This window comes from Lepisosteus oculatus, chromosome 17 (assembly GCF_040954835.1).
Source record: "Lepisosteus oculatus isolate fLepOcu1 chromosome 17, fLepOcu1.hap2, whole genome shotgun sequence".
Lineage (NCBI taxonomy): Eukaryota > Metazoa > Chordata > Actinopteri > Semionotiformes > Lepisosteidae > Lepisosteus > Lepisosteus oculatus.
Window position 1 is genome coordinate 19,760,111 of NC_090712.1, and position 23,315 is coordinate 19,783,425.

The 23,315-nt window shown below is 40.8% G+C and overlaps 1 protein-coding gene and 1 long non-coding RNA gene across 2 annotated transcripts in view; one reads left to right on the forward strand and one right to left on the reverse strand.

Annotated features, from left to right (window-relative positions):
• Positions 1-19,507, forward strand: part of LOC107079380 (uncharacterized) — a 100,181-nt gene extending 80,674 nt beyond the window's left edge. The window contains exons 3-4 of the long non-coding RNA XR_011182330.1: positions 12,053-12,144; positions 19,442-19,507. This is a non-coding gene — a long non-coding RNA (uncharacterized lncRNA). The remainder of the gene's footprint in view (positions 1-12,052; positions 12,145-19,441) is intronic.
• Positions 499-23,315, reverse strand: LOC107079352 (collagen alpha-1(IX) chain). The gene is made up of 27 exons (XM_069180050.1): positions 23,094-23,315; positions 21,384-21,495; positions 19,425-19,548; positions 17,982-18,375; positions 17,782-17,859; positions 17,582-17,677; positions 17,438-17,491; positions 15,719-15,772; positions 15,575-15,628; positions 15,442-15,495; positions 14,357-14,410; positions 13,488-13,541; positions 13,004-13,057; positions 10,326-10,379; positions 9,522-9,566; positions 9,246-9,299; positions 9,102-9,155; positions 8,942-8,995; positions 8,654-8,725; positions 8,517-8,552; positions 6,464-6,508; positions 6,348-6,380; positions 6,032-6,178; positions 4,771-4,947; positions 1,966-2,056; positions 1,413-1,490; positions 499-990 (listed from the first exon to the last, which is right to left on the reverse strand). Exons 2-27 carry the CDS (start codon positions 21,466-21,468, stop codon positions 785-787), a joined length of 2,301 nt encoding a protein of 766 aa, XP_069036151.1. The 5' UTR covers positions 21,469-21,495; positions 23,094-23,315; the 3' UTR covers positions 499-784.

Genomic DNA, 23,315 nt, shown 5'->3' on the forward strand with positions numbered 1-23,315 from the left:
TTCAGTCATGAGAACCCATGTTAACTTTTAATTCCACGTAGGGTTTGTACAGTTGTTTCCTTGGCCTTTGGCACTGTCTGTTCAGACAGCCGGTTGCTGTTTTTCCTGACCCAAAGCGAGCCAGTGCAGACGAGCCAGGTGTTTCCACTCTCCCTCGGTGGGCTTGGCCAAGGAAGCAGGTGGAGGTGAATAAGAAAGTGCTGAAGTGAATTGGTTGCAGATACTGTACCTGTTAAAAGTTACATCTGGTGCTGAGGATCCCTTTGCCCTGTGGTGATGCACATAAAGTATAACGTACTTTCTGAAGGCATACACCACAGAAAATTAAACAGTTTTTGTATTAAAAAAAGAAATCGACTACCAGCTTGTGCCAGAGAGCAGTGGGGTATGTTTTTTGGACTTTTATTATAAAGAACTGTATTTTAAGACATTTTGTAATCCACGTCACCAATTTTAAACTCTTGAAAACTGCATTGAAATAAGAAATTATGTTACATGTCCATATTGTTACATTTTATTCATTAAGATATCAAAGGCAAGAGGTAACCAAAAGATAGTCTGCAGCCCTGTCCTTGTGGCAACACTGCTGTGAAGTAATTTCGAAGAAATAAATACAAAAATAAAACAACATTGTTGGGTTTTTTTTAGTTGACAAGGGGCCTAATTATATACATTTTTAAAAACAGAATGTACTAGGTCAAGATTTGTGAATTATTGATATTGCAGTTGTTTAGCCACAAACTACAGTCTATATCAGCTCGTTTCGACACTTGAACAGCTGCCTTTAAGGGCGCCTTGCGCCTGGTCTCTGGGCTCCCTGCTCCTCTGCGCTGCCGGTCCCGTTGTTCAGATCACACCCCGACGTCATGCAGATTCCTGGGGTGCCCTGAAGTCCCGGATACCCCCTCAGGCCAGGCTGCCCCATGTGCCCCCGAGGCCCTTGCTGACCAGGCTGCCCATCGAACACAGTTCCTGTCCTTCCCCGTTGACCTTGGTGTGTTTGTGTGTTTGCAGCATCAGGGGATAAACAGACAAAGAGAACCGTTAGCCAGGAGCACATCCAGCACATAAGATAAGATCACTTTATTGGCCATATACAATTTCTTGCATTAGGAATTTGTCATTTTGCAGACCCCAGCTTGCTCTCTATGAGACACAAACAGGGAGAGAAGCTGGGGGCCAGAGCGCAGGGTCAGCCATTTATACGGCGCCCCTGGGGCCCAACAGAGCTGGCTCAGACAATGGCAGACCCTGCGCTCTGACCCCAAGCTTCTCTCCCTGTCTGTGTCTGTGTCTCCTTGGAGAAAAGCTGGGGTATGCGAAAAGATGCATTCCTAATGCAAGAAATTGTATAGGGCTAATAAAGAAACATTATTAACATCAGATGGCAGAATGCAGAAGAACACAATTACCTCGTGGGCCTTGGCTCCCCACTAGGCCTGGCAGACCGTGGCCCTTAGCTCCCTTATCCCCCGGCTCTCCAAGATCACCTAAAAGCAGACACATCACGTGTTGAATAAAACCATTTACTGTTCCAAGGCCTTCAGTCCGTACTGTCCCACAGTGGTGAAAATCTGTACCTCAGGGCAGCAGGCTGCACCTGAAAAGATCATTATATTCATTTGTGCAGCCACACTCAGTACCCCTGATTGGCACCTTGTGTTTAAATGAAACACTCCACCTACGGCTTTGATATCAGTTATTTCCTATTGATCAACTTAAAAGCACATTCAGGGCTGGCAACACAATGTAAGCTCACTGGGAAGCCCATTGAAAAGTCGGTGTGGCTACAGTCTACAGGAGAATAATCAGTGCAGTGTTGAGATTTGATTAGCAATACATTTTCATTGTGTGTCTCTGGGATGAATTTGCATCTTCTGGGCAAATACGGAAGATTTTTTTTCTGCCTAAAAAATCTAGCAAAACAAGAAAGGTCTTTCATGGCTTCATGTATTAAAGTCTGACCTGGTTCTCCTTGTTTGCCCGCATTACCAGCTTCTCCATAGAAACCTGGCTGTCCAATCTCTCCATCAACACCATCAATTCCAGGTTCACCCTGGAAAACCGCAATAAGGAAGAAATGACCAAGTTCAGTTTCCATTTGAATGAATAAAATTACATAAAGCCCATGAAATAAGTCAAAAACCTTTGTATTTATCCCTCTGAAGATGATCACTATAACCGGGGTCATGTTGTATTTGCAATGGTCCAAGAATGATTTCTGCTAGATTTCTGCTGCTGGTGTTTATTGGGTGACATGGTGGTTTGATCACAGTACCCTATAAAGCAGGAAGCCCTAATGCTGGTCCTAGAAGTCTGGTGTTTTGACAGGTTTCCAGCCTAGCTGGGCTCATAAGCTCATTACCAGTCTGGTGCTTCTAACTGCTTCTGCTAGCTATTCAGGTGCTGGTGCTTTAAAGAGAAACCTGCAGACATACCAGCTTTTCAAGATCAGGACTGGGGACCCTACTGCTGTAAAAAGTCAAGAACTGACTTCCAACCACTGGAAAAGGAAAGATGGAAAAAACTGGTCCATCTGAGGAAAGTCTGATCAAGGTCACTTTGCCAAGTTAAGCTAGTGATGCATGCAGTGCCAGAGAGCTAAATCAATCAGCCGTGCCACCAGCGTCCATCTGGCATGTTCTGTATTATTAAGGGTTGAGTGGATGGAAACATGTCAGGCAACACCTCAGGCAGGACCCATTTGTTTCCCTTCGAGATAGAACACAAAACACATGGATGCAACTCCGATTGCTCTGCAAGTCATCACACCGGTGTAGTGTTACTGCTTCCTCGACCATTCAGTTGTGCCGTAGTTCCCTCCTGCTTCCTTTCTCTCCAAAAGCCAAGGGGAGTGGCCACACCCTGTCTGTCTGCTCAGGAATTAGTGCTTGTCATGTACCTCGTGCTTCAAAGGGGAACTCTGAAGGCAGGGGTACCTCAAAGGTCAGGATCTGAGGCCAATGATGCAGTGTAAAAGATGTGGTGCTAAATGTAAGCACCTGCATACATCGACTTATCCTGACATAGTAATAAACATACAGTAACAAGTAATAAACATACAGTAACACTGAAACCACTGTAGCTGTGCATTGGGGTGGAGATGCCTCATACATCTTAGATGCAGTTTACATCAGCCAGGGTGATAGTGGAAGTTTTGGGTCACCCTTATTTATTTATGCATGCCTCTGGAACCCTCTAAAACCCTGAAGCACAAGACCTGTTTAAACCTGTTGAAGATTATTCAGATTCAGATTATTAAGCCTTAACCCTCCTTTTCATCCATAAACATACAACGTGCAACATTATTCTCTGACTTTCAGGAGTGACATTCGATTGCGGGATTTTGGGTTTGTCTGCTACTGTTGCACAAAGCTGATACTGAGAAGTGGTATTTCAGAGCAGTGCAGTGTGCGATCTCTTCACAGCAAAATAATGAAGGAAAAAACTCACATCACTTTCATATCAAGATGGTTCCAAAGAGAACATTTTTTAATTAATTAATCAGAAGATGTGAATGGACATTTTTCCTGTTTCAGAGTTTATGTTCTATGCATAAGCTAATGCAAGTGTATATACTGTAGCATATTTTTCCTAATGTTTATAACAAGTTGCTGTGTTTGGATTGTTCTGAATGTCTGATGTTTACTTTTTTGCATGTGACAGTAGATGTAATAATTAGAAGGTTTACGTCACAGTGTTTTGAATTATTTACAATTAAAATATTGCTTATACAGTTAGAAAATGGACAGCATTTTGACAGATCTGAGGCTTTGAGGCAGTCGCGGTGAACATTCTGCAGCCTTGACTAATTGAAAAGTGAGGCCTGGTTTCTGCCTTTGGCATTTCTGCTTTTGATTCCATAGACAGTTCGTATTTGCCTGTAGCTCAGAGATTTCTTGTGTCTTAGGAGGTTTTTGTGGAGATAGTGAAGATCAGGCTTGTACTATGAACATGGAAAAGGGGCTTTTCAGCAGGGAACAATTGACTCTTTCTAAAAAACACTCAGCACAACAATCAGGATCTTGTCTGTGGCTCGTTGTTTGCCTTTCAAGGGTTGTGGAAAGTTTTCATTGCATCCTACAGTGCCAAATATTTTGGATTTTTTAACTCTTGCAACTCTTGTGTCATTGTATGTGCCTGAGAAAGAAACCCCAACGATGTTTATTGCTTTTTCTTGCCACATGTCCCAGAGCATGAGGACTAAGCCACATTACTGAGGCCTAAATTTGTTTTGCTTCTGTTCTGGCAAAACAACACAGTAAGAACACGACCCTTCCTGTAGAGAGAGAGCCCCAGGTCTGGAATTGAACCCAGGGCCCCAGCATTCCGATACAGCAATGATTACCAGCACGCCACCATCCCAAGCGTTCTCTTAACTGAACAAATGACTTGCTTTATTCATCAGTAGCTCACAGTCTTTCGAAACAGGTGACCTGTGAGATACAGGGGATCGGAGCTCTCCGTGACTGAGGCTGGAGACCCCTGCCTTAATGCAATGTAGGGATGAGAGTCTAACCCAACAGGTAAACCCCGAACGGGCCTGCAGTTCACCACAGGCAGCACATGTACAGGAGGCAGATCACCTAGAGACATGTGTCTGATATAGGAGGAATTGGAGGAATCCAGAAAACCAGCACAGTCTTAGGGAGAACTTGCAAACTCGCAGAGAGAGCATCCCTGGCTACAACTGAACCCAGGACCTGGGAGCTGTGAGGCAGTAAGCGTTAAATGCCATGCCACTGTGCCATCCCAAATTGGCGTACTCACTGGGGGCCCTGGCGGTCCTTTCAGGCCCGGAGGCCCAGGCGGTCCCATTGGGACATCCCCGTACAGCGGGCACACACTGGCACACTTCCTCTTCACAGCGTTGGCATACATGGACATCTGCTCAAGCACCACTCGGCTGCAGACCTCTATCACTCTCTCTGCAGGGAAAGTCGGCCCCTGTTTCGGGAAAAAAAGAGGCAGAACCCATTAGTGTGGAGAAATCCTGGGGTAATTCACATGCATCTCTCAGTGTTCCTGTCCTTCCAAACCCTAATTATTGGCTTCACAGGGACAAAATATAAATATGAGTACAATCAGCCAACAAGAAGACAAAATAGATTTCTATACAAGAGTGTTTATTTTATGCTAAATGTATAAATAAAACAAAATGGTAGTACACCACAAATCAAAGAAAATGAAAAGCTAATGACATACTGTCAACAAGCATTCCTTAGACCATAACTTTTACGACTCTTTAAAATTGAAACAGCCCACTCTTACAGTATATGGTAACTGTATAAGACATGAACACAGTACTCAGTGTTTATCATGGTCTACTAAGCACAATAAAGTGTTGCTTAGATGCAGCACTTACAGTACGTTGTAAAAAAATACTTCTGGAACAGATGACTGATGTCTTATGTTTTCTGTTTTTCCATTTGATGGAGGGTAGCAAATGTTACTCTAGGTTGGGCTGTGATGTACGAGGAAGTTGGTGCCACAGTGATCTCAATTGAATCTTTAATAAAACGCCAAATAAGTTAAAGACTTTAGACACCTTAATGATATCAGCTTTGGTTCAGCACAGAACATCTCATATTGAATCTTTACAGCCTTCATTTATTAATCCAATACTAAAAGCTGTAGTCTATGTTTGTTATTTATTCCTTTTAAGAAGCACAATGCCCAAAAGAGGAGCAAAACTTTTATTATATCCCACTAGCACATCACATTTCTCCCTGCTTCCTTGTAATGGATACAGAGTGCAATGTAGGGACGAGAGGTGTCTCACAGGACTGGGGAGGACTGGGGAGCAGGGTTCAGAGCCTGATCCAAACCTCACTGGAGTAGAAAGGTAGTCAGCATCTGTCTGTAAGAGCTCTTGCATCGAGCGGGTAATTCTTGCAGGATGAGATGTGAAAATGGATGGACGTGTGTCAAGGGATTCAGCTGTTGGAGCAGAGGCAGTCCCTGTATCCACGACGCTCAGGTTAAAGACTAAGCTTTAAGTGTAGCGTTTGCCATCTCCAGCCTTACTCACTGGTGGTCCAGGAGGCCCCTGGAATCCCACGACTCCTCCGTCTCCACGGACACCTTTGTTCCCAGCGGGCCCTGCACGCCCCGGCTCACCCGCTGCGCCTCTTTTCCCCTGTTGCCCTGGGGGTCCAGGGGGGCCCTTGTCTCCAACCTGAAGACACAGCAGCCTGCATGAGGCTTTTATTCATCATCTTTCAAAGAAGCAGGGCTACAGTGTGTGCAGATAGGATCACGTAGTTACAAGCAAGCAGGTCGAACTAGGCATGTCTGTCAGAACAATGAGCAGTGCTCATCTCCCGGGGGCGTGGGCCGATACTCACTTCTCCCCTTGGTCCATAGACTCCTTTTTGCCCCTTAAAAAAAAAAAAGACTATTTTACAGCACGAATTACAGAAGCGAGTTAAACGAATGCGGATATTTGATTAATTTGTCGTACCTTTTCACCTTTAACTCCTTGGATTCCCTGAATACCTGTGTCACCCTTTAAGAAAAAAACAAATGATTGAATTAATAATGGAGAACAATCTTCTATAACCCTTTTAGCTTTTAAGTGGTTTCAGGAAGTTGCGATGCCATTTTCCCACGAGCGAGAGGTGAACAAGTTCATCATGTCTGAGTGTTTTTTCCACCTTTTCTCTGGAGTGTGTCCGTTTCAGGTTACCCGCATCAAAACTGAGTGTCCAATGCAGCTGAAATCATTGGCATGTAGAGTACATGTTTCTGATATCTTTAGATATCTTTTTTTATTATTTTAAAATTGTATCACTTTCAAAGAATAAGTGGATGAATTTGTACTTAGCATGACATTTCATTGCCTTTTGGCACGTAAATTCCACACTGCCGGTGTTCTTAATTGAAGAGTCAAATTATTCAGCTCAGATTCTTACTGTAAACAGCAAATCACTGTAATCAAACCCCTCAGCTACATGTGTGCTTAATAATATTACTTATTAGGGTTGTGGGAGTATGGAACAAAATACCCAGGTATGATGTCGAAGCCAATACCCTGGTTTCTTTCAGGAGAAGGCTGAAAGAAATTCTGGCTGTTGGATCTATTACCTACTATCACAAAGACTACTGTATATGGGCCAAATAGCCTCCATGTGTCTGTCTTGGTAATGAGATAGTATCTATGTCAACTTATTTTTAAAATATTGTATTCTTCAAAATGAATGGGATTTGTTTCTAATGAGATTATTCCCCCTCTATGTCAATCTGGATAGACAAAGACAGACAAAGAGATGTACAGTACATGAATCCCGGAAATTTGATATCGATATCAAATTTTTCCTGAATTATCATTCATCATTGCTGGGTGTAATATTAATGTGCCAGAAAACGCAAGTGAAGCCAATTGTCCAGCCCTCATTACTCCACAAGAATAACTGTTCACATAGCGAGCCATCCCTACAATCGTGTATAGGAGAACTTGAAAAACCTAAGTTTCTTATTTTCGTGGGTGAAGAGATGCCTAGGGCCTAGACTGCAATAACTGATTTGGTGTTTATCTTTGACACACAGCCAAAATGTAAGGACCATGCATCTGTAGGACATTTCAAATGCATGGCACCTAAAGTTTACTTTGTACCTTGAACATTTTCAAGAAATGGCACTAGGTGTGCTTGGGTGTAAATGTGGCATTTTGTTTTTAAGAACGTTTCGTAAAACTGGTCACAGGACATTTCAGTACAGAATATTTCATTTGTACAGTGTTTTTAAACATTGAACTGCAAAGTTATCCCTATGCACATTAACAAATATGCAGCCCAAGAAGAATGTAAGCCCAAATAATTTACTCTTGTCTAATATTGTGTCCTTTTTAAGCTCTAGAAGAGAAAAAAGAGCAGTGTTTTGACCACCACTGCTGGATTTCATTCAAAAAACACCTCAAGCCACAACACCAGCTGAGAGGAAACATGGCTGGAGTTTGTATATAACTATAGTTGGGGTAGGAAGCAACTTCAATTAAATAAAAAGGAATAAACATATCTCTTCTGTTTATGTTTGAAAGATATTTAGTACCCACCTCAACAGTGGAAAACGCAATTTGTGGAAAAGGGTTACTGTGGTTTATTTACAGTAACCTCAGGAAAAATCTCAGTTTATTCTGAAGAATCAGTGCTGTGTGTGAGTGAGTCATGCATTTCCAAAGTGGCTTGACAGGGAAGTGACCAGTGGTTCACCTTTCTGGTACTGTATATTCTAGAGCTACACCTAGAGACAGAGCACTGTGTTTTTGTTTCGGGGGTCAAGGTCAGGTCGGTGACAGGACAGAAATCTTACATATGAAGTGAGTTTGTCCATGTGAATCTGAAGACCCATGGTCTGTGTGAAACTGCATGATTTTAAATATTGTGCACATTAACTGCTTTCAAAGCTAATACTGTTCTTCAACAATGATGTGGAATCCATAACACACAGTTTAAGTGAATTTGTGTTCTGAGGACCTGAGTAATGTGGTAAGCAAAGATGAAAATTATTTGATTTACCTGAGGACCCTGCCTTCCTGGTAGTCCCACATGACCCTATGGAGAAATGACACGCTTTAATGCTCAAGCCAGCACACAAAAACAGAATTAACATGTATTTCAAGGACTTTTTTGGAATATTTATCAGGAACTCTTACAGTTGCTCCAGGTGGGCCAATAAACCCAGGTCTTCCCGGCTGTGCAGCAGAGCCCTTATAACCCCTTGGACCCTGCAGAAGCATCATTGAGAAATTAGCAAAGCACCTCCTGGAAACCAATTAGAAGTCAATGTCATTAGACCTTTTATCCCATAGGAGGAAAAAAGGCAGAGAGGATAATTAATATTATATTCAATATGATATGTGAATTAGGACCACATGCTCAAATTATAACATTTAAGAAAGCCCACACCTCCGCTACAAAACGATTGTGGAGAAGCAACTTACAGTCATTCCACGCGGACCTTCACTCCCAACTGGTCCTGCTGCACCCTTCTCTCCCTTTGAAAACAAAACACCTTGTTCTGAGCTGTGGATGTAGGGGCCACAGGATATCTGAACACGCTATCTGAACACAGTAGTTCCACGAAGATGTCGTGTTTCCTACCATTTCTCCCTCCTGGCCAGCTCGTCCTGCTTGGCCCTGCAGTCCCTGATAGGCCTGGGCAAGAAGACATTTCAGTCAGTCGGTTGTGCAGAAGGCCACGTGAAGGACGAACGAGCACGATCATCTTGAAATCAATAGTCCTACCTCCACCCCAGGGTCCCCATCTCTGCCAGGCAAGCCTGGATCTCCAATGATCCCCTACAAATGCAAAGGACATAAAAACTGTACTGTATACGGCTTCAACAGTTTAGCTATTGTCTTTCAAAGGGTAGTTGAAAGAGTATTTACAGTATTATAATTTATTATAATAACAATTAGTAATAATAATATTATAATATAAATTCTGTGTAATATAATACACTGTCTAATTTGACTGTAGCCCTTGTAAGCCACTGTGAATGCTAGGACAAACAGACTTACCTTTATTCCAATATCACCTCTCTTTCCCTGCAGTCCTTGAACACCCTGATGTTAAAATGAAAGCATAATACAATTTCAATTGATTACATTCTTTTTACACGAAACGCTTATTTCCATAAAAAGTCATGTGAGGAAATATCAGACATCAGTTTTACTGCTGTCTACAGTGCAGGGCTCCATTTTGATCTTTGCACTTGAACAACTTTACCAGCAGAAGTGTCAATCCTGCAAGAACTAAGGCAACACCAAGTTTATTTCCTCCTGTACTGTACATGCTCAGGAGGGACTGGGGTTCCACAGTGTGCATGGTCACTACTTCCAAGCTTCAGGGAGCACAGCTGTTTCTAGAGTCTCCCTGAGTTCCACAGCCACCAACAGGGATAGGTCTTGCATTGGCATGTAGCTTATCTCATTCAAGGAACCAGAAATAGGGAATTTAACATTTGAACTTCCTCTCAGTTCCTTAATTTGAATGGTTTTATAAAAAATATTCAGTAACTTAAAAAAAGTGTTTTAAGTGAAGCCTTCAGGTCTTGGCATCCATGTTTAGGCAGGATAGCTACAGCAAACAGTGAGATTTATTTAGGTCACTGCACACCAGTTTTCCAGATATATTAGCAAGAACTAGAAAACCTACTGTAGGTCTGTGAATGTCATTGGTCAGTACAGTTATAAATCTATATCATTCTAGTTAATATAAATGGATACCTCAGTCATATAACTTGAGGGTAACAGCTGTAGACTTTTATGGCTTATTCCATACAAATGCTGAAGCTGTGAAAGCTTAGCAGATTACATACTTACAGGCTTTCCTTTAAGTCCTGGAGCTCCACGCTCACCAGGATCTCCAACAATACCCTATCAGAAAAAAACAAAAACATTGAGACTTTCCTCAAGATGACAGAAATTTCCTTGTGATAAAGCAAAGGTTTCAAAGACAAAGGTGAGTAGCCAAGGTTCACACTGCTACTCTTTTTTATCTATCATAACTATCAAATGGGATCATTCCCAGCAGAGAATATTTTCAGAAAAATGTTTGCAGAAATTGCAGAAAAAAAGAGCTGGAAGTAAAGTTGCAGGTACAGTTATAAAGGTCACAACATGACATCAATGGTTTATTCATCATTTGGTTTACTTTACACTAAGGAAAAAACAACATATACTGAAAGGCAATAAAAGCAGCCACACTAATACTGGATCCAATATTATGTGTTGCATTTGTAAAGCCATTCAGTAAATTATATAAATTTTCTCTCACTGTCATCATCCAGTACTTTGTTTTTCTGGGTTTTCTACAAAAAAAAACTCTTGTTACTTTTTTGTAAATATTTTGTTACTATTTTAGGTCAGTAATTTATTTGCTCTAGATGTCGGAAGAACAGAAAATGATCATTATGCACAAAGACAATAATATAAAATCAGGTTCCTCCCTAAATCATTTAATAAATAATCAGACGTAAAAGTCAGACAACTGAGGAAGCATTCCATTCTTTTTCCATTCATCACTTTTGTTGGTCAAATGCATCCTTCCTTCCAGAAACTAGAGGCAAGATTCATTCATCACAGTTAAAGATCTAAAATAATATATCAAAGGATTTATTTTGACATATGCTTATTCTTAAGGCTTGCAGCTAAAGAGTTATATTTTACATTTTTTTTGTATTTCTGACATTAGGGTTTGCCCATGAAGATTTAGTTTTCTTGTCATGCTGAAATACATCTCAGTGTTTTGTGTTTCACTGATTTATTGATAACTTTCATTTACCAAATGATTAAGACCTACTTATGGTTTGGAAAGTACCCAACACTTTGATCTTCGTACTGACTTTTACAGGCTTCCGCTGTCCTCAGCATCCGAGTGGGACACAACAGCAAATAAGATTTTTATCTGGGTTCTTGTTCTTTTAATTTTCTTTTTACATTTACGCTAAAAAATTTTAAAAAGCAAAATATTTATTGCTATGTTCTGAATGGTTATTCAGGAACATTACCCATACTGGATTGCTTGGATTTTATGGTTTAATTTCCTGTCAGCAGTCATAGCTTGTATTACAGTATTTGGTATGTCTGTACTTTTAACTATTTTATTACTGTGGTTCTGTGATCCTTGGGAAAGCATACAATTTATACTGCATCCATAATTCATACACAACTTATGATAAGTATTAATAAACATACATTTAACAGACACAAGTTTTTACAGTGGAAAAACAGTTTTCTTTAAATTTCTCCTTATTTAAAACCTTATGGTTTTAGATTTAATGATGCTCACACTTGTGTTTGCTTGAGGTTACTGTCCTCCGGGAGAGTAATCCTTATCTGCTGTGCTTTGGCATCCCTGGCTCTCCATTTCTAATTCGGCACCAGTATTTGTCTGCCAGAGACCAGGCACTGGAACTTGAGTTGATCCTTTAGAATTGCATCATAAAACTATCTCAGAAGATCATACTCAAGGTTCACAGTTCATAAATACGTTCTCCCAGTATAGAAGAATGAATTGCTCATATATTGTGCTTTTTCCTCACAAACAGGAACGGCCCCAGTGCTCTGGTTGCCTTCAGCCCCGTCTGAGCGACGTGCTTGAACCACTGAGCGCCTGCAGCTCCGCTGCCGCCCAGACCAGGTGAAGGAGAGAGAAACGTGCTCACCGGGCGAACGAAGGGGGGAAGTTTAAGTTAAGTAGCTCAGTGTAATTTTCTTAATGACAGAATGAGCGGACGGATATGAGGGGGTAGTGTGCCCAGAACTCTGGCACTGACTCTCGCCTGGCCGAGGAAACGAGCGCAGGGGCCCAAGGTCGGTGGTGACACGACCCCTGAACCAGGGAGCTGCAGCGAACTTGCGGTGGCGCTGGAGGGAGGGGTACAGAGTTGTGGGGAGACAGTACGTGTTTATACATAGGCGAATGGGAACGGGAGATTTGAATTTGAACTCCTCCAAACCTTCTGTTAAATAATACCATCAGACCAGATTGCACAAACCATAAATAAAAAACAGAGCCACGGGAACATTAATGACCAGATAGTGAAGACCTTAGCTGAACATCTTGTCTGAAAGATGGCGAGTCCTATAGCTTAGTGTAGGAGCCTGGTTTCCTTGAAGGTCTCCCGTTCCAGCACCGACAAGGCCTGGCCTTGTGTAGCTTCTGTGATCTGACACGATCGGGCTATAATGTGGCAACACTGCCGTCACTTGACTGTGTTTTGTAACCGGAACTGGCAATAATCTTAGCGCTTGCTATCCACAAACACTTCACAGCACTGTCTACAAATTCCCACTGAATGGTGACTTACTGTGTGACATTGTTTGTATATAAGATCAGGGTGGGTTTATCCCAAGCTATTTACAAGAATCTGCTTACCTATCTGTTATCTACTGACATTCTCGATGTGATGTACTGTAGGTTTTCTCTGAAATGTGAGAAATTCGTTATGTTTTTCAAACTCTTCACTGGGAAGTGGATCTGGTTTGCACAACTTTACCTGGCGGCCTTGATGCCCAGGTGGGCCTTCAGCTCCTGAGAATCCCTCTTCTCCCTGCAGGAAGGACGAGAAAATGGGAAAAGAAGGAGACGATGATAAGAAGTCCTTCCCTTTCCTGTATCAAATGTCCGCTCTGTGCACGGATCTCTCTGCAGAGCCCAGTGTTACACTGTCTTCTCAGCTGTTGGCTGAGATCTGCTCTTGATCCAGGGGCAAAGTGCTTTTTAATCTGCAAGCGATTCCTCCCGGGAGTCTAGATATTTAGAGTCTGGGGTACTCATTCTGCATGCAATGATGAATACACAGCAGCTATGTGCGTGAAAAGTACTTCATTTGATCATTATGCTATTGCTTGTGTCTTACAGATCTTTTAATTCGTAATATTCTACAAGTTCCCCATTGTTTTCAGCATTTTCAGGCATTTCCATGAATGTAAACCTCTGGTAAAAAACAAATGTTGTACTAAACTGTACAGCAAGTTTACCTTAGATCCTTGAAATCCTGGAATTCCTTCAAATCCTGGGTCACCTGGATCACCCTTTATTACAAATTAAGTTTTAATTTCAGACTTGCATTCATTACTGCACCATGACAATGTGAATGTGATATACTGAAAACACATTTTACAATAGTTTTGGGTTTTTCTTTCTATTTTCATCTGTTATAGTGTGATGGTAGATATTTATACTTAAGCCTAATGGACAAACATTTATATTTTCTTACCCTTTTATTTTTACTGATATAATTATATCTACATGTTTCTATTGTATCTGCATTTATAGAAGAAAGGGACTGTGGTCACCTTCATAATGTAATTTCACATTTCAAGATGATAATTCATCCTTTATCATAAAACTGCTCATCCCTGGTATGTTTATTGCGTACCAGGAATAAAATTGCTCATTTCTGATGAATCTAGGGACTATCCTTGAAGCATAGAGCACAAGTTGGTGATCAGTCCTGGACAGGGTTCCAGTCCATCACAGGGACAGGTTAAGACACATCAGTTAATCTGCCCCGGATGCCTTTCCATGGTGGGGGCAGCTCAAAGCAGCGAAAACCCACATGAACTCGATAGGACATGCAAATTCCACACAGAAGATGTCCCAGCCCAGAAACAAACCCAGAAACAAAAAGCCCTCAGGTAGCAAGTGCCAACTGTTCCGGCACCATCTTGCTCCACTCTTATGCTGCAAACTGTAAAACAATTTGATCTTTTATTTATCCATCAAGAGAAATGCTCTTAAGCCAAAATGGTCATTTTACTTCCGCTATCAACTTTCAAACAGTATGTGCATTAAGAACATTGGGTCTTGTGTTGAGGCCCTGTAGTGAGAAAAACATAAAACATACCACTTCCCCCTGCTCTCCTGTCTGTCCTCTGTCTCCAGGGGCTCCCCTCACTCCCTGTAGGGGTCAACAGCCAATCAGTACAGACTGAACAACACCCTTCCCACTGTCTTACACCCCCACGCCACAGAAGCAGAGCTGGGCGGTCTCAGCTGTCACAGGCTGGTCAATGACATCATTAGGAAGCCCAGGAACTCCATGAAGACCTTCTTGGACATAACTGCAGCTGCCGAAGTTAGTTCTCTGTCACTTTGAGCTCAACTGGACACTTCCTAAGTGATTGGTGGGACTGGTTTATTCACAGTGGAATAAAAATATTATATTAAGTTCTCATACACAGAGTGGCTTTTCTAAAATGTCCATCCCTTTTGTGATGAAGTGTAACATCCAAAAGTTCCAAGTCCTCCAGGGAATTACACTTGGATTGTGGTGTTTTAGATCTGTCCTCCATATACAGTGGATGAGACGTGTGAGTACAGACCTTCATTTTCTCAAGCATGAGGCATGGTGTAGAGAACTTAAACTCCCACACACATGCAAACTATTAGAAAGTGCTTTATTATGTAGTGTATCAAATTCCTGCTCAGGTTTCCTGTCTTTCATGTGCTTCACTGCACTAGAATTAAGATCTTGTGAAAATAGGGGCATTTAAAATAATTGTCAGAAATAGCTACCTTTTAACTACAAATCCTTTAATTCCATATTCCTTCTATTTATGGCATCAAATATAGTAAATGTTCTTGTGTTGGCTCTGAATTGTGTTGTTTTTTTAAATTTTAATAATTGGTTTTAAATCATAACTAATCATAATCCAGTTTCATAATCATGACTACTCCTGTATGTCAGTTTAGCAACAAGGCTTGTGTTCCCTCTTAAGATCTGCATGTTTTGAGGAGTTTAGCAGAAATGGGAAATTGTAATAAATTGGATGACACAGAATTTAACAACATATCACTCAGGATGCAATGAACTCTAAAAGTACCAAGCAGGGTTGGTATTTATAGCTATTGATCCCAGCATGTACAAGATCATGAGGATGCAAATATTTTATTCTAGCAACTGCAAAAAAAAAAGAGTCGCATGCTCACCTTGAATCCTAGTGCGCCTTTTAACCCTTTGAGACCTTTGGGCCCTCTGTCACCCTATAAGACAGACGGGTTATTACCAATATCTGGCACTAAGGCAATGAAGTATTTCCACCTACTGCGCAGGTCCAGTTACCACTTGGCCGTGGAGTCCTCTCATTCCCTTTTCTCCTTTTCTTCCAGCGACTCCCTGCAGGAACAGAGGTCAGGGCACTTCAGGGTGGTTTGAAAACACTGCCGTGGCTTGTCTCTAGAGGGGTCACAGCGCGGGCACACTTACTTTAGCTCCAGTCTCCCCAATGAGGCCGTAAGCACCGGGGTCTCCTCGGCCACCCTGGAAAGACACACAAGCTCATCTGCTGACAACAGAGAAATCAGTGCTTTCCAGAGCATGCTCAACAAACAATAGATCCAGTATTATATATTCATATTTTCACACTGTTTAGTGTGCGATTTATATATTTTAGGCCTTGTTTCTGCCCAGTCCATCTTAAAACTATTGTCTGTCTAATTTGGGTCCTAATTATGGCCACTGAGTGTAGGTTTGAGAACTGATTTAAAAGATAAATGTAGATTAATCTGACTACTGGATTATGATTTCATGCAGAACAAATGCTAGTATATAGTATTAAAGTTGAATTCTTTGTGTTATGATTAAGATAACGTTCTTAGGGGGCACATTTAAACACCAAATAGATTAAACTCTCAAATTATATTTAATAATTATTTTATCCAGTCTTACAGTTATACTTTTGTAAAGTGTAGATGGATGAAATCAGTAAATTGGTGATTGTAGCCCTCTACTGGAGAGATGTGTGTTTGTAGCCTGTAAACAGGACCAAGACATTGCTGCATTGAAGCAGCCAGATTTCGACAGCCTAGACTAATAGTCTTTATAAAGTCTGATAAAGTATATTGAAAAGGAAACGCTCATCCCACGACTTGGCAACTGAACTATGGGTGGCTTTGCGAAACCAGTATCTATTTAACACTACCTTACCTGCAGTTACATAAAGACCTATCATTCTGTTTTGGTACAAGATTGAACTATTTTAAATAAATGTGATGGACTCCATTTTCCAAATGCTACTAACATTTTAGCATCAACTCACACAGCTGGTTATTCCAAGGTTTAAAGAAAGTGTGTAAAGAAATACCAATTGCATATGAGTAAAAACAATTACACCCGTAAGAGCGTTTTCTTCTGCATTAACTATTATTAGAAAGCCTTTTGTAGACTCAACCAGTTCATTTCAAACAAAGCAATTGAACCTTGAAGAGGCTGTAACCTTACTGTCTGCAGATAAAGATGAATATCTGGCCTGGGCATATTCACTTCAAGACATTGAAAAACTTGAGTAGTTTTTTTTAAGAGCTGAGTACTTGATACTTGATTTTTTTATCATCTCAAATTATCACTCTTAAATAGTGGTGCAGACTAAATCCACAAATAAGCAGTTTGCAGGTGTTAATGTTATCCATTATACCACACTGGTTTATTTGGGTTTAGTTTTAAATAGCTAGATTATAGTTTCTGTTATTATGGTTGTGGGCACACTACTGTATTAAAATTTATTGTAGACAGTGAGGGGAGACAGTTGTATAGAAAATAGAACATTGCTAAAATTATCTGAAACTCACAATTAAATATACATATCAGAGAAAATGTTCTACCTTTGATCCAAATCCTCTCCAAATTATTTTCAGCATTATTTATTTTCAGCATCATTTCCTTCAGCTCTTTCATTTAACATTGCCACAACATCGTTGTTCTGGAAGAACATTTCCCATCCACATTTCCAGAAATGTCTCAAGTTAACTCTTTGCTTGTGATTTATAATTACCCATCTGCTCCAAGAGGACTTTTGAGTTAGACCAATTTGGATATTCTGTCAAGTTTGTGGTTCTGGTTACAGCGCCAACTACATTTCCAGCTACGAAGATCAGGAAAACAAAGCTCAGCAGTGTTGAGTTTGAATTGTGCGAGAGAAGCCGTTACCATGTTTCCCACTCTTCCAGCCTCGCCCTGGTTTCCTCTGAGACCTCTGTGCCCCTGCCAATGGAGACAGAGACTGAGTTTGTAGCCACGTTGCTGTGTAAAGCACTGCTACTGAGCTGCTCGATGAGCGACAGAATTGCCAACCTTGGGTCCGGGAGGCCCCTGCACACCTGGCTGGCCGTGAGCACACCTGCATGGATTGGGGCTGCCCGTCAGCCCGATCTCGGCGTGTCCTCCACACTGAAAAAGCCATCGAGATGTGGAAACAATTATCTCACAGCTTCACCTGAAGTATCCACAGAATGCAGGTACTAGCACCTTTACACCAAGTACAGTGTACTTACAACATTAGAAAGCTCGCAGCATCCTTCAGCATAGGCCTGATCAGGATCACAATAAAGTTCCATCTGCTGGAGGTCCACCTGGCATTCACAGGATGCACAAAATGAGCTCGCTGCAGCTCGTGTAGCAACATAAACTTACAATTCTTAGTACAGCGATAGATACAGGACATTAAAGTAAGATTTTAAGGTGCAATACTTACAGAAACAGACGAGTCTCCTACAGCTCTTTTTACAATGGAAGTGTACCCATTTTTGATCACTGGACGCTGCTCATCGATTGAAATAATCGTGACTTCCTGGCAGTCAATGAGCAGTTTCACTTGATCCCCTTTGATACTGAGTGCCAGCTTGTGCCAGGAGCCGTCAAAGAGTTTTTCCACATTGTGGAACGTTCTCAGCATTTGTGTTTTGTGAGGGGTGGCATAAAAGAAGTCCAGAGATCTGGTGTCTCCCAGGAAACGAATACCGACTTGTTCCTTCCCATCCGGATCGCTGACTTGCCATAAATTCCAGGCACTATTCGGTGTGTCTTCTAGTAACTTAAATGTGGTTATGATGGAGTAATCTGAGGGCAAGCCATCTGGATACACATCACTATAAAATCAACATAGAAGATACATAAAACAACATAAAAAAGAAAATATGTGTAGGATCTGTGCGTTTTAAATTCAGAAATACGAGGATTCCTATCAAGTCATGGTGTGAATACCAGGGTGTGGGAGCTTGTTATAAGAGCTTTCTGGAGGGTGGATGGATTGGATCAATGAGCTATTGGCCATTAGACGTGAAGAATGAACTTCTTCGATTTTCAGAGTTTCAGAGGGATTTCCAGTGAAGACTTGAGCTTTCAAAATAATTATTTCCACTTGTATAGTGCATTTCATGCCCAGAGGATCCCAGAGCACATTGGAGGGGACCCACTACAGCTACCACAGTGCCACACCCACCTGCAGGACTCACAAGCAGTGGTTTGAGAGAGACATCACTTAGGGAAAACAACACTCCTCCATACAGGCAAATCTGAATGTGCAATCTCCAGGCCAGATATTTTCAAAACCAAAAGAATGGTTACAAACAAGGGGAGACTGTTTGGACCAAATACTGTAGCTCATTTCCATCCATCTATTTCTTAACCTCTTTATCCAATACAGGGCTGCAAGCAATAGGCGCAGGGCAGGGTACACCCTGGTCAGGACACCAGTCCATCGCAGGGCACACACAGACTCACGCGCTCACTCCAGGGCCAGTTTTCCCAGAAGCCAATTGAGACAGCAATGCTAACCACTGCGCCCCTAACTGATTTCATTGCAGTCACAGTACATGGATTTTGTAACATGGTGACAAAATTTGTACAAGATAAACAGACCCTTCTAAACAAATCACTTCCTTACATTTTTGTTCACAGAAAATTATGATTCAGTATAAGATAAAGAGGCCAAACTGCACTGGATATTAATATTAATATCAACTGCACAGCACATGCTTAAATGAGGAAATCTAGTGGTTGGTGCTAATAATTCAATGTGATTAAATGAGCATGTGCATATCAATTAACATTTTAAATGTTAAATAAATTCAATTGTTTGTCATGTAGTGGGCAGTAGCACTATTTAATTTCCATGTCTATTATTAAAATAAATTACCGCATTGTTTTTTTCAGCTGGATGGAAGGATTGACACGGAAAGCCAACACGTCGGGCTCTGACCCCTCCACCGCAGTCACTCCCGATGACTCGGACACCCGGAACTCGTCAAGGAGGTTGAAACCTGGACACGGAAGAGAACAGGTACCGGCAGCTGGGTCTGGGGTGTGGAACGCGTACCCTGGGAACAGATCGCTCACCTATAAAGACCTATATTTTTCATATTGTTTGGTGGGGTCATCTCAGCTGACAGAACTCCCAGGACTGTGAAGCAGTCTCACAGGCCATGATCTGGCCACGATGCTGCGACACTGAGCTGTCTGTCCTCCTGCAAGCACAGGCTGTAGGCGCCATGCTTTCTGTCTCAGTTATGGATTCTCCTGGTGAGAAGAATCTTCCATATGTGACCCACTTAACATGGAAAACTTTGCAATTAATAATTAATAAAATGGTATTGATTGACATTCAGGTATTTGACACATTCTGATATCTACACATTTTTCAGGAACTTCTTCCAGACTTTAAACTTTAAAGTTTCACACACTTTGTACTTGAACTTGAACTTGAACTTGAACTTTATTGCCATATGTAACCGGTACTGGTACAATGGAATTCTTACTTACAGAAAGTCTCTCGATTGTAAAACAAGTGTAAAAAACAAAACAAATTGCAAACAGTGCATCAAGACAATGTACAAACAAACAATAGACAATGTGCAAGTAAACATGCAGACAGTTTGAATGTAAACAATACAGACGTGTAAACAATGACTGGAGACGTACAATAAATAAATTACAATGAGGTAGATGGTGATGGTGTAGGTGTGGTCCGAGGGGGATGGCTAAATGTGTTCGCCAGTCTCACTGCTTGTACATTAACAAATATAAACTGCAAATATAAAACTTTTTATTTGTGTTTCCCCTTTTACAAACTGCAACTATTTGCACCCACAAATCTCATACCTGTGATCACACTACATGCTTTATCCACTTGCTTTGTGCTATAGTTTCTGATTTTATATCTTCACAAACTGTCCTGTCTCTGAACTGGGTGCTTAGCGCTGGCTAGTAGCTGCAGGTCCTGTGATGCCAGGATGAATGTAGTGGGACTGTGAATGTGTGTTAGAAAATTGTGAGCAAGGCCTTACAGCTGGAAATGAGCAAGTGACAATGTGTGAAAATGCGGGCCACGTGGGCAGCTTTTACTTTTGAACAACATTGTATGTTCCAGCAATGATGATTCCAGACTGGGGTGCAAAGCAGGAAATGAAGAATTTACTGTATATTTATGTGCAAACAAGTGAGCAAACAAATTGATCAGTCCCTAACAAGCCAAAACAATTATAATAAATTCAGCCGGCCGTAAAATATCTACAGATTATCATAGTTAAAAGATGAGGATGTGTAAATGCTGTTAAAAATAAGACATCCATGTGTTTTCTAACTGCTTAATCCAGTTCGGGGTCGCGGGGGAGCCCGAGTCTATCACGGAACAGCCGCTGCTACACCATCCCGGCGCACACAGAAAACAGACAGACCCTTACCGGGGCCAATTGAAAATGAACTACTGCAGTACATTGTGCGTGACAATACTGACATCTGCTGCTGGCAACGGTAATAAAATAACCGTACACCCAAACCATGGGTAGACTTTGACAGCGTCGTGCGGAAACAGCACTGTACCACTGCAACTGCGTGACTGCGCTTGGTCTGACAATCCGAAATGATCAGAACAGCACAGCGAATGATCAGAACCGCGTGAGAATTGAAGATAAAAGCCACTTTAAAAAATTGGCTCATCCTCACAGAATAAAAGCATTTAAGTTCTGGGTATTGATTATCCTTAACTTCAGTCTCCTTCACAATGCTAATGTCAGATTGGTATAATTACAATAATTACATACTAAGAGATTTATGGTGGTTATTCTACTTTTATTATTACATATGTATTCAGACTTACTCGGTAATTCCTGGCCTGTAGCGAATCCAAACAAAGTAATAATGACTGGGTAAACGAGCAGTGTTTTCAATGTTGGAGTTTTCATTTTGGTAAACTCTGGATTCACATGTACCTGAAATAAAAAAAAATAATACAATATATATTTTAACGTAACTGAGGTTTGAGACTGGCATTTTATAATTAATTCTGTCATGCATATGGTAACCGACCCTTACATTTTGTACTTTAGTGCAATCGGTTCAGGACAGATTGTTTTTGAAAAGCCAATAGTTTAATATTAAAAGAACGGAATGCAATTACTATTTAGAGACAAGTCAGAAAATACGCATGCATATGTATTATGTTAAACCAAATTGATTACAGGGTGAACCCGTAAAGAATGCTTCTTAACGGCACGATTTAGATTTATACAAAGTAAACAAAACTCTCACGACCTCTTAATTTAGCGTGCAGTCCGTTGTACAGTATGTGATACTAAACATGTAAAAACGGGTAAACATTTTTATACTTCAAAATGATAAGAAGGGTGCAATAGATCAGATTTTTTTAGATATATGCAATTTTAAATACGCATGCAATGAGAGCGTAACTAAATGTACTATAAATGATGAATAATGGAAAATAAACAACTTTGCCATATTTGGAATTGCTTAATATTACTGTAGCATTACACTGACTTCACCAATATTATGTACCAGTAGCATTCCAAACTTTATTTGAGCTTTTTGAAGACAAATTTCATTCTTTTAAGATATAGTTACCTTAAAACAGAAACTACAGTATTACTTCTGAGAAGAGATGTGTGTTAACATAACAAGCCAAGTATCGAGAACTTCATAGAATAAGGAAAATGAGTTATACAGTATATTTTTTCAATAGCATGAACAGTGGGATTGCAGCTTTCTGAAATCGATTAGCTGTCTTCCATATTTACACTAATAAAACGAATAACTAACAGAACTGTAGTTTAGCTTTGACTGCGACTAAGGGACTTCTTTAAAAGGTCCTTAGAAGAAAATACATTTTACGATTAATTACTGCTGAGCTTCACAACCTGTGACAGCTGGACTTTGCGATGGGATATGGCAAAGTATCAGAGCAGCGCTTTGTCGTGCCAAGTAACAACAGGGTGTGCGTAATAACGTATTTCAGCTTTTGCACCTGGAAATAAAGCATTCGATAATACGGGAGTATTTGAAAAATTCCTTTAGAATGACAAAATACTGACATAAAAATATCGTTGTCTCGTATAAGGTTTTCAGTTTGTGAATATTTGCAGGCTTTTTCCAAATTGTAGTCCAGTCTGGAAACCCTGCCTGGACCACAAAGTTTTAGGATAAAAGGCTTTACATGATCTGATGTATTGATCTGATTTTTACAATTAAATCCAAGGCTTGAATATTATATTCCAAACACATAAAACAAATTATATAATCATCATCGTAAAAGTAACAAATTAAGCCAAATCGTCTTGCACTTAATCTGTATTATTTGTTACATAAACATCGCTTGTAATTAAGTTTCAAACATCAAATGTATTTGACGTCAGTTTAACACATTTCCTCTTTATCATCCGCAAAATGGAATTTCGTGCTCTTATTAGAAACTGTACTAAAATTGCATTTTCCAATAGAGGTATTCCATTAATTTTTCTAACTGTTTTTCCTCATTGTTTCTAACAATTTGGAAAAAGGAAAAAGGAAGACTTACATATTTTTAAATATATATGTATATTTGGTTGGGTGCTCCAGGCGAGCCGCTTGACGGTTCAGTCACAGGTGCCGCGCTGTGAATATAGCCAAGTGGCAGGCCGGGTCCGGACGTCCTGCAGGAGAATCTTGAACTCAAACCGGCGCCGGGTCCCTGCGCTCCGCTCCACCTTCAGTCCCAGTGGGATCTCCCCTTTCCCCATAGGCCCGTCACGAACAGCCT